Source organism: Vigna radiata, chromosome 7 (assembly GCF_000741045.1).
Source record: "Vigna radiata var. radiata cultivar VC1973A chromosome 7, Vradiata_ver6, whole genome shotgun sequence".
Lineage (NCBI taxonomy): Eukaryota > Viridiplantae > Streptophyta > Magnoliopsida > Fabales > Fabaceae > Vigna > Vigna radiata.
This window is the reverse complement of record NC_028357.1, coordinates 55,453,750-55,469,471: the sequence shown is the minus strand read 5'-3', so window position 1 is coordinate 55,469,471 and position 15,722 is coordinate 55,453,750. Positions and strand designations below refer to the sequence as shown.

The following is a 15,722-nucleotide window of genomic DNA, read 5'->3' as shown; positions in this document are numbered from 1 at the left end:
CATATTAGTTTAAATGACGTTGTAACTTAATTATATTTACTGGTTATACGTTTATGAATTAAATTATGTAATTGTATTAATATATACTTTATTTTTTTTATTTTATAAAATAATATGTATTTTTATTAAGTTTTTATATACAAAAATATTTATTTATATTAACACGGTTATATAAAAATAATAACTTATTAATTTTTTAATAGATGGTTTTTTTTGAGAAAAATCTATTTTTTTAAACTGAATTGTGTTTATTATATTTTAGAGGTAAAAACTAAAAATTATTTAAAAAATCATTTATATATTTGATTTTTTAAAATAATTTATTAAAATAAATTAAAAAAAAATAAAATATAAAATGATTAAAAGAATTTATGTTTTTATGTATCGAAATTAGACTTATAAAAAATATTTATTTTTAACATTTTTTCTTCTAAAAATATTTTATTTTTAAATTTAAAAAAATTCAACGTATATTATATTTTTAAAAAATTTGAAACAAATTGAAAGAGAAATAGATATAGGAATTAAATTTAATATAAAATACTAACATATGTTACTAACAGTGAAACAATGTATGTTAATTTGAGTTAAACATAACTCTTTTTTTAAATTAAAAAAAATTAAAAAGTTAAAATAAATAAATAAACCACGAATTGATAGTTAAAATATTTGTTCATATTTTATTAAGTATTTTGAACTATATTATTAAAAAATATTAAATTAACAAAAATTAACTAAAACTGAAACCTTAATGACCAAAAAAAAAGAAAATAATTAATAAACTCAATAAATTACAAACTAAATTAATATTTAAGCAAAAAATAAAAAAATAAATCAAAAGAAACTACAGACTAACAAGTGTAATGTCTTTAAGATACTAATAAAAATGACTTGAATCAATTTTTAAAAAAATGATATTTAATTGAAATAAAAATAAAAATAAAAACCTACTTGCAACTTTTCAATTAAAATAAAAATAAAAGAAATAATAAAACCTAAAATTAAATAACACAATAAAATATATTTTAAAGTATTAGGAAAAGAGTCTTTAGGGACGTTTAAACAATTTTATAATAACAATTTGGTAATCAATAATATTTAAGTAAAGTAGAAAATATATAGTAGTTGATGCTATATAACACAATCAAAATAATTAATTTTATTTTGAATAATTCTCGTTTAGAAAAAGATTTTTTATGACCATAAAACAAGTTTATAACAATAGTTTGGTAATCACTATTCATTTAACTGTCATTAAAATTTATAAGCAATGACAGACAATTACAATTATTATCATTTATATATTATTCATTAACTAGTTTTATAATTACAATTAATTATTGTCATTTATATAACATTTATTAACTAGTTTTGTAATTTTTATTGTTTTATCGATTACGATAAATGTTCTCTTTATAATCATTGCCAGTATCTTCTAAGAAATTATTTATTTTTTTCATTTTTGAAGTGCTTTTGTCGATGATTTTCGTAAGAATTATCTTTAAATTCAGAAAGGATTAAATGTGTCCACTATTTTAAAAATATTAAGTTTATCTTTAAATTCATAAAGGATTAAAGAACTTATAAAAAATGATTGTATATAAAATCAATAAAATACATTGTCTACATGCTTCTGAGTTCAACGACTATGCGTTCATGAAAATTGCAACATTTACATAAATAAGTTAAGTATACTAACAATGAATAATTAATTTATTCTTGAATGATAAAAGATAATATATTTGCTTGCCTATTTTCAACCTCTTTCTATTTCAACTCAAACAATAATTACTATACATTGCACAAACAAATTGATTAATTATAACGTACCAATTAAACTGCATTTGCGAATAAATATATGATATCTTTTCCATGACACCAAGATACTGGTGATAATCTAAGTTTCATGAAAGTATCCAACTTTTTCTTGAAGTTTTCAACTTACTTTTAACAGTAATACCTAATATGATCAGTGACACTCCAATTTTGGTGACAGAAAAACAAAAAAACAAAAGTTGCATTCATGTTATGTTGTGTTGCCACACCCTTTTCTATCAAAGCAGGCACATTATATTTGATATCTCAATTAATAATTTAATGGCAATTAAAGAAGAAATTCATGAGATTGAAAACTTGTGGGGAAAAATTGTAATTTAATTTTGCCAGTTTTACCAAATTGGAAGCCACAAGTTACTGCCCCCAAGAACATTATTTTAGTACTTCCTAATTCATGAACATTTTAAAAAGAAGCCTATCATTCCTTCTCCTTAAGACCATCCAAAAAGAGCAAGAATTATTTGAACAATATTGCCACTGATAATGGCCTTCAATAATTTTTCCTTCTGAGGTGTGTATGGGGGGTACCTTATGGATGAATCTGCATCAAAACTTCTATAGAGAACTGACTTCCTATGACTGAAACTATCAAAAGAGAATTTTCCATGGTAACAACCCATTCCACTCTCTTCAACTCCTCCAAAAGGCAAACCACGAGTTGCAACCTGCAACCATACACAAGTGTCTACATATTAACACATTTAAGTGCATTATGAACTAGCTTTAATTTAAGGTTTTGATTTCATTTGATGATTATATGTGCACTGAATTTTCAGCTTTCATTTCATTCTATGCCCACACAAAATTTAGTGCTGAATTTATATACTAACGTTTTTAAGAACAACAATATGCTGATGATGAATATTTAAGTAAAAAACATGCAGACAAACATGAAGTTCAATGGTAAATTGATGAGCGCGGGAATCAATGGCTTTCCTCACTTATTGATTCAAGCAACTTATATCAGCCACCATCATAAATTCTCTCAAGCTAAGTTCAATAATTTTATGTATGTCAATGAAAGATGTCAAATAAAGAGACGCAACTTTTCTTTTTCCTTCTGTATACGGAGCACTAAAAATTATGAAAAAAAATATTATGATAGCAAATGACAAGTTTTCATTTGTGAAATTTAGGAAGAGGATAACTACATGGATGACGGCGTCATTGATGAGTATCCCTCCCGACGATATCTTATCCACATAATCCTTCTTCAGCTGCTCATTGTTTGTGAAGAGATATGCAGCAAGAGGTTTTGGCCTTGATTTGATTATACTGTAGCAATCTTCTATGTTGTCTACCTGCAAAATTATAATAATTCCATGCTAAGTACAAAGAAACATTTTAAGAGTTGGAATCCAACAATGGTCACTAACAACTAGAAAAGGAAAAAAAAAAAAGGTCATAAATGAGATGGAACATGTTTCAACTGCATCAAGAATAATTACCAAGAACCATGAACCATGATCCTTGTCAACATGTCTCAAACTGTACTTTTTCATAGTGAACTATTACTCACTGTGATGATTGGCAATATTGGCCCAAATATCTCCTCCTGCATTACCAAAGCATCTTCAGGAACACCTAATATGATAGTTGGGGAAATTTTTCTGCAATATAAAGGAAGAAACTGATGTTATGATATCTTATAAGTAATATTCCAATCATAAAAATTAAAAAAGGAATGCAACTCACAATTTCTTCTCATCCCTCTGACCTCCTAAAACAATTTTGTCAGATACCTTATCCTCATCCAAGAGTTTCACAAGCCGTGCAAACTGGTTAGAAGACACAATCCGTGACATGTCTTTTGATTCCAATGGATCTTTACCAAAAAATTCTTCCAATTCATCTTTTAAGGCGCTTATCTGTTGAGTGAGAATTCATCAAGAGTAATGTATTTTAATAGTGCACAGCAGTTTGTATTTTTGAGGCAACCTTACCAGCTTTGGAGCAAACTCTTTTCTTGTGATGACATAATCAACAGCAATGCATGCTTGCCCACTGTTGCATGCCCACTTGCCAGCTATTATCCTCCTAGCAGTAACCTGAAAATTCAATGATTACTATAAATGAAAATATGTTACTCGATGGGTAAATCAGGAGATCCTTCAACGATGTTACTTGTAAGTTGACATCTGATTCAACAACAGCAGGGCACTTTCCTCCAAGTTCCAGAATCACTGGTGTAAGATGCTTTGCAGCTGCTGCCAGGACAATCCGACCCACTCTAGCACTACCTGCAAAAAGCGGGTTGATTATGCATGGAACCTTATAGTGAAGCAGACATGCTAAATGAGCTATATACATTTGACTTGTTAATTACAGAACGAAAATTTCAACTGTGTTAACTCCAATTTCTTGACACAACTTATAATTAGTGTTAATAGGATCAGACATCTATATGAAACAGCTTTAATCAGATACAAATTTCAGGCATCTTAAGATGAATCTATTTGTTGTAGGATATGGATAAATACCAGAAGACAAGTTACCTGTATAAAGTATCTTATCCCACTTCTGCTCCAGGAGTGCAGTTGTTTCAGGAACAGCTCCTTCAACAACTCTGATGGCAGAGTTGTCTAAATATTGCTCAACCAAATTTGCAAGAAGTGATGATGTTGCTGGAGCAACTTCTGATGGTTTAAGGACCACTGCATTACCCGCAGAAATGGCTCCAATAACCGGATCCATTGATAACACTGAATATAGGAAGTAAAAACAAATTAATGGAAAGAAAAGGACATAGAAAAGAAGCTAAGTCAACAAATTAGAGTAAGCATCATCCTCCAAAAAAAGGATATGAATACATTGATAAATACCGAAAGACTGCCGTGATATTGAGAAGAATGCACAAGTATCACAGACTTGGCTCTAATTTATTGAAAAATTAAGCAAGTGGCCAAAAACGTTGGCCAAATTCACATACAGAGAACAGAGAGAATTTTAGAGCTTGATATAACTGGTGAAATTTGAATTTTGACAGAAAGAAAAGTGTGCGAAAGGTTTGTATTTACAGTAACACATCCCAAAGAAGTCCTCCATGATGACGAAAACGATTGAGATGAAGAAAATTTGTTCTCCACTATAACCAAACATTGTATAGATATGTGAATAGAATGAAAAGGGAACATTTACATACAGAAAGGAAAGTTCCATGTTGAGATAACCAACACAACCCCCAGCGGTTCTGGCAAAATCTCTGCTGATGATGGAAATGTTGTGATTGAAGTACTCACCTAAAAGGTAAAAGAAATTTGGTTGTTAATTGATAAAACTATGTTGGAACTTATTGCTCGTCTTGCAATTTACCCTCTCAGGCTTCATCCATTGTTTCAGCTCCTTAAGTGCTTCACTGCATGAGGATTTTGCCTGGGAAACCTGCAGAAACACTTACATCAAATATGATGTGACCATGACGATAGTGAGGCTGACAAGACTACCGGACAAATGGAAACAGTAAATGGCATCATGACAAAAGGGAATGGAGAAAAAGCAAATGTAAATAATGTCATAAACTAATGCATAACAGAAGCAGGAAATTGAAGACCTCAGATATAAATGCTTCAAGTTGAGGTTTAGCAAGATCCTTATATAGAGCTTCAGTAATTTCCTTCTCTCTCTCTTTTAACATCTTAATAATGGCCTCCAACTGGGAAACCCTCCATTCATAACTCTTTGTCCTGCCTGAATCAAAGCCCTTTCTGAGATCTCTAACAAGCAAATTAGCCTTCTCTCCATCAAATATCTGCTTCTCTTCTAATTCTGGCAATACTGATAGAGTTGCAGAACATCTTCACAAGATATAAACCATACATATACATGCAACCATACCACATAAAAAGAACATCATAATTGAGCAAACACAATTAGAACACCTCATGACCAAAAAAGGTGCAGGGGGAGAGAGGGCTTACAAGATTGAAGAGAAAACAACAGAACGGGAGTGGAAATGAACTTGCTTGGGGAAGCACTTTCTGGTTATATGGCCTCCAAAGGCTCTTGAACTAACTGGGTCACTGTTAATAATAAGAACTAGGATAAGAAGCCCACAAATTACGATGAAATTGCAGTTTTTTTTTTTCAACTTATATTCAGCAATTCTATTATTATTTTGGGTGATTATACTTCTCATCAAGTTACATTGACCATCTTGTTTTCATATCACAAACTAAATAAAAATCACATGAACAATCACCGCCTTAATGAACACAAAAGGTAGAAGAAAATAAAACACGCACCTAACAGCAAGGAACGGCCCAAGGCAGAGGCTTGTCATGGTAGGACAAGAAGCAGATAAATCTTTGGTAGTGATGTCTAAAACTAAAATTTTAAAATCTGCATAAGTTGCATTTACATGTATATATATAAGCATAACCAGAGTGAGTTCTCAGCCATGGAAAAATTCGAAGATAATCACACAATTAATGACTAGGTACTGATCATGTCTAACTTGACAAACACATGGCCAAAATCCAAAATTGAAAAAACCGTTTTAGCTTGGCAGTGAGAAAAAAAATAAAAAATCAATCTTGCGTAGAGAAGTAATGTTTTGTAATGGAATGGCTTGGATTTTATGTGGTACAGAACCCACATGGATCTCTTGAATCCTAACCGTTCCATGCAGCATGCATCAAGCATCATGCATCTCCTCTGCCACAGTCATTGAATCAAAGCCAGTAAAATGAGTAAAGATGAATCAAGGGTGACACATACCTTCATACAAATTCAAATGTGTTTACTGTGCCAGTTGAAGACGAAAGGTCAGAATCACGACACATGACACTGTGTATCTGTGTACCTTTACCACGCAATGGACCCGTATCTACCCACACCATTAAAATGGGGCCACACTATTATAATTTTGATGTTTTTTAATCATTAATTAGGCATTAATCTTGATATTTAAGATAAATTAATTTCTATCCCTTAAAAAAAACATTACTTTAATCGCTCTCATTTCAAAAACACATTTTTAGCTTAGTGATTATGTCATACCATTAATGTTTAGGATTTAGCTATTTCAAGAAATTTATGATAAAATTAAATATATATTTAATCATGTTATTGCTAATTACTATAACTATTAACTCAGGTATTTCTTTTTTTTTAATTACGTTTGATAATATCTTCAGTACTTTATACAAAAGACAAAGATATGTTTCTTGTGAATTTTATTTGGTTTTAGAAATAAAAAATAAATAAATAAATCCAAGAAAGTATTTCTCTTTTCAATTTGATGACCAAAGTGGTTTTAGCACAAATTTTGAAGCTTTTTTTATTATAAGAAATATAGTTGAATAGATTTGTAAAAGTTCAGTCTGCTTTTCTACCTTCCACTTATGATTAAAGTATTAATGGACAAAATGGCTCCCTATTCAATCAAGTCATTCATATGATATTTGGAGAGTTGGATTGGATAAAGAAGATTATATATATCCAATAACTCGTAAATCTACTATTTCAACTTTTATCCTAAACAGTTATATTATTATTATAATTATTTATTAATGTAAAGTGAAGTGGTTCTCCACTACTATCGATAACACCTGGCCCAGCTCCAATCCCAACCTTGTTATCAGATACATAGATTCCTATTTCTCCACACTGCTGGAAAGTTTGCGTAGGGCATCAAACAGTATCATCCATAAAAATAAATGAACAAATTCAGAATGCTGACTTAGTTTCAACAGTTTTCTTCTAGTGCCCACTAATTTTAAAGGGAAAGGCAGAAACAATGGTACGGATAGGTGTTGAATTAGTCTAACTTTTATAGGTGTTGCTCTTTTTTTAATTGTTCGTGTACTGTAAAAAGACACTCTTAATAAATTCGATTGATTATCGTATTAAAATTGTTGACACATCGAAAATAGGCATTGAATCAGAAAAATGTAAAAAGTGGAACTGGTAAGAATTTAGACATAAATGCAGATCCAAAGGGAAGTGTTATTTGATCATTCATTCATTGACATCTTCAAGTTCAGAACTGCATATGGGATGACTTTTACTCTGCAACAATCAAGAAAGAAAGACAACATATATACTGAAATATCAGTGCAGCACATAAAGCTCATATACTAAACAAGGACATATTCTCATTATATTCATGACAAAGTGCACATGTTCATCCACATCCTTTATGTGAGCATTCAGAAATCTAGCTTGCAAACAACATAGTTGTTATTTTACATTGAACAAATATGCGAATCTATAGACTTACAAGTCGTATCATAATGAATATATTCAAAATCTCAAAATTCAAGATGGCAAGGAATGAAGATGAGATGGGAAGGAAGTGCAGTTTTTTTTTTCTTTTTGTTGGAGAGGGACAAAAGACTTAACAGAGATCTAAACAGTACTAAGGGATCATGTTGTATGTGCAGCATGGGCTCTTGAAGCCCATATTCCGAACACAAGAAACCAGAAAACGAACAAGATTGCCCAATAACGTGCAGGTCCATACTTGATTCTGGTAAGCACAAACTGCAATAACCACAAGTATATACAAAAGAAACAAGTCAGACTCTAACACCAGGATTTCAAATAAGAAAAGTGCAGTTAGGATAATTGAGAACTTAATCAGTCAGGGTCTTCATTTATGTTTCAATTTTTTTTAAAAGCATTGTTATGTTTATTTTGGTACAAGGCCACGGGTATCTTCCTAAAAGACAATCCCACTCGAGTAGGATAAAAACATAGTCAAGTGTGAATCCATCCAAACATAACAAAATCTGAATAAAACTTCTTCAGTAAAATACAAGGGGAGCAAGAGGAAGGGACAGAGTACTTACAAAGCGGAAGAAAACCACCACTGCTAAAGCACAAACCCCTCCAAGTAAGATATGAAGACCACTTTTAGCAGTTTTCTGGACAACAAACACAGGCTGTATTATCCATATACTTCTAACCAAATCAATAGGGAATAAGAAATATATAGACACACATACAACACAAGGAAGTGTAACAAAAGGAAAAGAAACCAATAAAGTTGTTTGATCACTTTATCCATTCAAAATGGTTCCTCTCTCGAAGTAACCAAGAATCAACAATGAAAACAAATTTTAGAGACCAAAGCACCCTGAAAAATACAAGCATTACATTTGAACCACCCAAACTGAAGACCAGCAAAAAGGGCCCTCATAAGATTTTAGTCTCAATATATTTGCTGGTCTTTATAGTTAAGAAACTACAAGTGACATACTCTATACTTAACCATAAAAAAATGTTCAAGCCTGCATACTCTTAGTGCTGTGCAATGCTAAAAACAGTTGTGCAAAAGGAATATATCCACCTTGCTACGCAAAGACAAATGACATACTTTTTTCTTAGATGTGCACACATCAAGTCTTATAGTAACAACCATAAAAATGAACACACTTCACAGTATACACCACATTGATAAATGACCATTCAATTTTAATAATTAACAACCTCTTTCTATCACCCAAAATTGCATTTTACCTGACAACATTATTTGCACTCATAAATGAGATTCTCAAACATAATTCTAAAGGGTGTTTAGATGGAGGGTAAGATTGAGTAAACCTAACCGTTGTGAGGGAGTTTATTGATTCGGGGAGGAAAATGAAGGATTATCATGAAGGAAAGGTTACTTAACCCTCATTCTTTTTCCCTCATTTCCCCTTTTATTTTCCTTTGTATCAACTGCTCCCTTCTCCTCCCAACTCCTAAATACAACCCAAAAATATTCAAAACTGCCCCTTACAACAGACCAAACTAAACTACTGTGAAGCAGAACGCAGACCACATAACTTTTCATCATTCATCTGGATCGCCAGCTTCAAACCTATATATTACACATTGACCATATGACCTTTTCCTTTGCCAGTCTTAAATGGAGGCATAAAACCCATATAGGTGATCATTATACAGAATACCAGACTAAATTTCAATTCAGTGGTCAAACTAAAGAACATTAGCAGTTTTCTGTCCCATATAATTCCCATCATTCTTCCCAGTTATAATCCAGCTATTGATTTTCCACAATGTATTTTTTACTAAAAAAGATTGGTATCGAATAAGGATGAAAGCAGCTTCTGTGGTATATAGCATTTGGTCTAGCAGATGAAGAAGCACATGAGAAAAGGGTGGCCCTACAGATTATGCAGAGTAATTAATTGTTTGCGAGCCAAACTATTATATTTGCTTCATGTACGAGTAACTCATTAAACCTTCCTCAATGTATGCATCACTATCACAACCTCTTCAAAGTTTAACCCTACAATTTTGTAAATTCACAAGTTAAGAGTAAACCAAAAGTAGCTGTATACAATCAAGGTATTTGATCCATGTACAGGTACATTCAGGCAAAGAAAAGGCAACTAAGAACTTGTTGCACAAATATATTAGCAACTAAGTACTTATTCCCATTGATAATTTTACATACCTTTCCAACACGAGGGGCTATAAGCCACGCAAGGGTGATGGTAAGCAGTCCCGTAGCAAGCAGGATACCTGTACCCTCCACGGCCCATTTAGTTGCAGTATTTTGTGCAGGGACAGCATCTTCAGTAACAATACTCAAAGGCTGCTCAGAAGCAACCTGTGAGACTGTGTCCACATTGCTAACGTTGTTATTGGTACTGCTATTATGAGGACAAAACCACAGTGCAATCTCAATTAGCCGTTGCCTCCGAATAGCAGCCACTGCATCAGGGTCCACACCAGCATTTGCACGAGCTTGTGCTGGACCAGGATCACCACTAGCGGTTCTTTCCCTCAATACTTCATACTCCTTTAAAGCACCAACAACTTTATTGAAGTCAGAAACTCTGATATTATTTGCTATATGTCCACATATTTCACAAATGGTAGATCCATGGTTGACAAACCACTTGAGTGCACAAGCATAATGTACTAAAGCCAGATCGTTTTTACAAGAACATCCAAGTTCAACTAGTTTATCTTGATGAGACAAACCGAGTTCCAAATCACTTTTACATATGAAAACCTCCCCATCAGGGCTTACAAATTCCACCATCCCTGTATTTTTTTCAATGTTTCTGTTAAGAGACATATTTCTGGGAATTCCATTGCCATCACACCCTACTTCCTCCTTGCTTTTATACAATTCTGAACCTGGGGTGATGCCCAAAAATTCTAGCGCCGCATCTGCCCTTTTATCAGATTCAGTACATTGGCACACACGACAAGTTTCCAAGCCTTCCTTGTCCAGACTAATTCGAGCATGAGATTCTAAATCCCCGTTCTCAACACTCGAGGAACCATCGTCACTAACTTCTTCCTTTGTCCTTGCCGAATCATTTTCTCTGCCCATCTGATCAGTCTTCAGACTCAAAGACACAAATTCACCTTTCAGATTATTAGACCATTTTTCTACTTCAATAAGATTAACTTAATTGAGTACACAAACCCTTCTTCTGCACCGAGAATCATCGTCAAGAAAAAAACTAGCATTCCAACACACAAAAACAACAACCATTCGCATAAAACATGTTTAAACTTCAATTTTAAACCAGATGCCTCAGCAGAAAACAATGGAACGAGAGTGGACTAAATACTCTCCAAAAGAATACAGAAACTTCAATGCCGCAGATGCAGTTCTTCTGTAACCTGAAACACGTATATGTATGTTAATTGCAATTCAGTGTCATAATATCTGGTTGAATTATAAAAAAAATAAACAAATAAATAAAACATGAAGCAGTCTAAAATTCCAAGGGAAATTCAAAATTCAATATTTATGTACCCCAGAGCCTGGATTTTGTCATTGAGCGAATATTGTAGAATAAATCTGAAGAATAGACTACAATTAGCATACAACTGAGAATGTGATAATGGGGCGGCGGAGGAGGCACCCACAATTGAAAGAAGCAAAATTCAGAAAACCCAATTGTTTGATTTTATAAGGGCAACAGTGAAATCTCTTACAAATATGAAAAACAAATGGAAGATTCAGGTGACAGCAGTAAAGAATAACTTACCCAGAGAGAACTGATTTGAGTTGTTTGCGTTAAAGGGTCTTGTCTTGGGTGTTGAGTGTCATTCACTCACTTCTCACTTATTGCTACTACTCTTCTCTTCTATTATCTTCTTATTTATGTATCTTTTGCTCTATCGTTTCTTTCTTTCTTTCTCTTTCACAAAACAGTTCAATAATACATTTTCACCGTTTTCCGCTCTGACACTGCATACATAGAAACATACATACATACCAATTGCGTCTACCCACCCTTCTCCATTTATAGCCTTTTCCTTACAGAACATCAATACCATCACGCATCTATATAATAAAAAGCAGTTTTTTTATTTCTATTTTGGTATGTTACCATTTTTTCCTTGTATTCCTCAAACCTTCCCTAACATCGATGTTTTTATCTATCTTACATTAATCAATTTAGTATTTTGCTTTTCCTTTTTTTTTTCCTACAGTAATTATTAGAATTGTTGTGAGAACGATTTATTTAATGAGAATTTATACTTTAATTTTCACCTTTATCATTCAGTCAGTTCAGTGAGGTTGAAATGCTGCCAACATTTCTAATCTTTGGCTTAAAGAATTATTGGAAGGTACATACGAAAAAAACACTAATGGGAAATTTAGACAATATGAAAGAAGTTACATATTTTAACTCTTAGTTTAAGGGCTTGAATATGAAATAATTTAGTAATTATTTTTTAGAATTTTTAAATAAAAGGTCATTTGTGTTTATTCCATAATAAAAAAAAATTACTTGTATACATTTAAGTCTTTAGTTAAACTTTAATTGTTTTGAAAACTTTAAACAAATTGTAATTTTTTTTCTTAAAGGGATTATTTATACTATTATATAAAAGTGATATAATGGTTTTATAATTAGTTTTTGTGTCGTTAGACAATTTTACTTTTTATTTTTTGATTAAATGTATAATTACACAATCTTTCCAACAAAAAATAATTATTTAATTTCTTAGCTATAAAAAACTGTATATCTCCGTCAATTTTATCCTTACAAGATTATTTATGTTTTACTTTTAAAATTATATTTTTCTTACGTGTAGAAATACTAGTTAATTTATATTGCTACTTTTTAAATTTAAAAATTTGGCTTTGTATTTCAAGATATTAAAATATGCTTTATTCTTTAAAATCTATACAAAATTTTGACTTTTAAACATGGTTCGTCGTTAAACCAGATTTTAATGGACTTTTTCATTTGTTTTGTAAATGTTTAATGTCATTAATTATTAATTTTAATAAAGTACTACTCAGTTAAGATTTAAAACAAGAATTTAAAATTTGTATTAAATATTTTAGAACATTTAGTAAACTATTTATTTTTATTTTAAAAGTCTTAAGTCAATATAAAACAAGTCAAATGGTTATATTAAAATAAGAAAAATTACACATGAGGGTTGAGTCTAAAGACCAAATTTCAAATTTACATTAGATAGTGTTTTATATTTAATGCGTTACATTGGTTTAAAACATAATTAATATATACATGACATATTGTGTATGCACATATGAATGTGATGGTAAAACGGGTTGACCTAATTTAAAAATGAGTCAGATTATTTTATCAATTAAAAATGAATTAAACTTTATAATCTAATTCTGATCAGTTTATTTTTACTTTTTTTTACATAAAAATTTGTTAATTATGGATTGGTAAACTGATTTCGAATTGAAAAGATTATCATTTAAACTGTTTCAAATCTTAATCGAGTTTTATAATATTTTAATCAAATTATATTAGATTTTTGTCGAGTTATATTAAACCTCAGTGGAAACATTAAGTTGTGTTAAATTATAAGATTATTATAATAATTGATAAGTGATGTGTAATAAAATAATATGATGATAGGATTAAAATTCACATTTAACGTTTTTAGTTATATATTATATTAGCACTAAAATCCAAACTGCTCAAATACATACATAGTGGATAAGATTGACTTGAAGACTAATTTTGGCATATAACTAAATATAATAAGAAAAAAGATAAAGATGGAAATTGTTATGATATTGGATGTTTGATCTCAACTAATAACTTAACTAGAATAATATATAAAGTGTATTTAAATAAATTACTCTGACATTAGTGGTGAGAATAAAATAAAGAGTAGATGTATAATAATGAGGCTGAAAGTGGAAGATATATATCAATAAAAGTAAAAGCACTGGTTACAACATAAACAACATCATATATTTTCATACTAACACAATAAAACAATCATATTACTCATTCAAACTTTTCACTAATATAAACTATTCTTGCATTAACCATGTCATCTTACTAAAGCAAATCTCAACAAATTAGACATTGTAACAGAACAACTTTTCTATTTCTCGTGATTTTTAATGTAAACTATACATATTAATTATATATATATATATATATATATATATTTATGTTTTGATATGGTATTAGAATAATTCAGAATCTATATTTTATTAAGAATTATCGTGTCATCATTATTATCTCTAATTCAGAATCTATAAAATGTAAAACACTTTAAAATTGAATCTTAAACCCTTGAAGTCTGTACGATACTCTATTTATTTGATTTCAATTTTACCTTTACAAAATCTAATTATTGAGAAATTGTTAACTTAGAATTTGATTTTGACAACTATACAATATTGTGTTTCTTTTGTTTCTTAAAGTTAGAATCTCAATATATAATTCATTTGTTTCTTAAAGTTAGTGTTTTTTAAACAAAGTTAAATTATTAACACCAACTACGATTCATTTGAATCCACAGGGTATCAACAATTGCAACAAAAGCATTTAAAAGGAGACATGATGGAAAGAGTATTTATAAATAGGAAAATGTTTCTTTGACACCAACATTTGACACAAATTTGACACTGTCCAGGTGTCAAATTTCTATTGGGTGATGTTTTATTTACTGAAACAGTTTTTTTAATAAAGTGGCANGGGCAGAACTGGAATAATGAGTGTTTGAATATCATTTTGGAATTNGCGGTTTCATTTTCNTTTCANTCTTGCTTGAGAACAGTTTCGAACACTTTCGCCTTCTCTCCAACGTCTTCGTTCTTCGTCCACCACCATCTCCATTGCTGCGTTCTCTCTTCGTTCTTCGTTCACCACCATCTCCATTGCCGCATTCTCTCCATTGCTCCGTTCCTTTCGTTTTATCTCAACCAGGGAAAGGCGATCATTGAGAAGGTAAGCCCGTAGTGTAGGTATGTCGTTTTTGGTTTGGTTGGGCTTCGTGTTTGTTTCGTCATTTGCTGCCATTGTCGCGTTTTGGTGGTTTGGGTTTTTGTGTATCATTTCACTTCTCATTATAATGTTGTTGTTTAGGTGTTAATTTTATTTTTTTAAACCCTAACCAAGTATTGATATTTGGGCTCTTTGGTGTTTTGATTTTGTGTTCAGTTGGAATGGCTTCCGGAATCCCAAAGGTAACATAAAGTTTCTTACTTTTATTTAGTTGGGTAATTTGTTGTTAATATTAACAATGTTTTCTTTATGTCTTGTAGTGGAGGGTTCGTACTTCTTTGAATTCATTTTATATTATTGGCATGAATCGTTTGTTGAGAAAAGATCATGTTCAACGAATTGTTATGAATGAAGAAGTGTTGAATGAAGAAGGTGTTGTTGGAGGTGATGAAGAAGCTCTGTTTGGAGCTGCTAAAGAAGCTCTGTTTGGAGCTGCTAAAGAAGTTGATGAAGGAGCTATCTTTGATGAAGAAACCGGAAAGGAAATTCAGATGTTTGTTCAAATTGATGGTGATGGTTGTAGGATAGGTTTCCTGTGTTCAAATGTAGGATANTTGTCCTGTGTTCAAATGTAGTGAACAGATTGTACAGATTGTTTATGAAGATTGTGTATTTTTAATATATATGAACAGATTGTACAAATTCTTATATGAATAAGAAATTTGATTTCAA

The 15,722-nt window shown here is 31.0% G+C and overlaps 3 protein-coding genes across 10 annotated transcripts; 1 reads left to right on the top strand and 2 right to left on the bottom strand.

Moving 5' to 3' along the window:
* Window positions 1-2,104: 2,104 nt before the first annotated feature.
* LOC106769529 (aldehyde dehydrogenase family 3 member H1) lies at window positions 2,105-6,648 on the bottom strand. 6 transcript variants are annotated; one of them, XM_014655188.2, is made up of 13 exons: window positions 6,553-6,648; window positions 6,078-6,174; window positions 5,754-5,855; window positions 5,387-5,630; window positions 5,149-5,217; window positions 4,979-5,075; window positions 4,332-4,538; window positions 3,961-4,076; window positions 3,780-3,884; window positions 3,532-3,704; window positions 3,356-3,446; window positions 2,988-3,137; window positions 2,105-2,501 (listed from the first exon to the last, which is right to left on the bottom strand). In XM_014655188.2, exons 2-13 carry the CDS (start codon window positions 6,113-6,115, stop codon window positions 2,268-2,270), a joined length of 1,626 nt encoding a protein of 541 aa, XP_014510674.1. In that variant the 5' UTR covers window positions 6,116-6,174; window positions 6,553-6,648; the 3' UTR covers window positions 2,105-2,267. The 6 variants fall into 6 exon arrangements, with proteins under 6 accessions (XP_014510674.1, XP_022640120.1, XP_014510673.1 ...); XM_022784399.1 differs by having other exon boundaries at window positions 6,078-6,159; window positions 6,553-6,597; XM_014655187.2 differs by lacking the exon at window positions 6,553-6,648 and adding an exon at window positions 6,431-6,506.
* Window positions 6,649-7,909: 1,261 nt separating this feature from the next.
* On the bottom strand, window positions 7,910-12,071 carry LOC106769272. Of its 3 annotated transcripts, XM_014654818.2 has the most exons (5): window positions 11,802-12,069; window positions 11,567-11,611; window positions 10,244-11,430; window positions 8,628-8,702; window positions 7,910-8,319 (listed from the first exon to the last, which is right to left on the bottom strand). In XM_014654818.2, the coding sequence occupies exons 3-5, from the start codon at window positions 11,132-11,134 to the stop codon at window positions 8,203-8,205; spliced, it is 1,083 nt and encodes a 360-aa protein (XP_014510304.1). In that variant the 5' UTR covers window positions 11,135-11,430; window positions 11,567-11,611; window positions 11,802-12,069; the 3' UTR covers window positions 7,910-8,202. The 3 variants fall into 3 exon arrangements, with proteins under 3 accessions (XP_014510304.1, XP_014510302.1, XP_014510306.1); XM_014654816.2 differs by lacking the exon at window positions 11,567-11,611; XM_014654820.2 differs by lacking the exons at window positions 7,910-8,319; window positions 8,628-8,702; window positions 11,567-11,611 and adding an exon at window positions 8,709-10,075 and having other exon boundaries at window positions 11,802-12,071.
* Window positions 12,072-14,340: 2,269 nt separating this feature from the next.
* On the top strand, window positions 14,341-15,716 carry LOC111242016. The gene is made up of 2 exons (XM_022783068.1): window positions 14,341-15,232; window positions 15,311-15,716. The coding sequence occupies exons 1-2, from the start codon at window positions 15,212-15,214 to the stop codon at window positions 15,623-15,625; spliced, it is 336 nt and encodes a 111-aa protein (XP_022638789.1). The 5' UTR covers window positions 14,341-15,211; the 3' UTR covers window positions 15,626-15,716.
* Window positions 15,717-15,722: the final 6 nt, after the last annotated feature.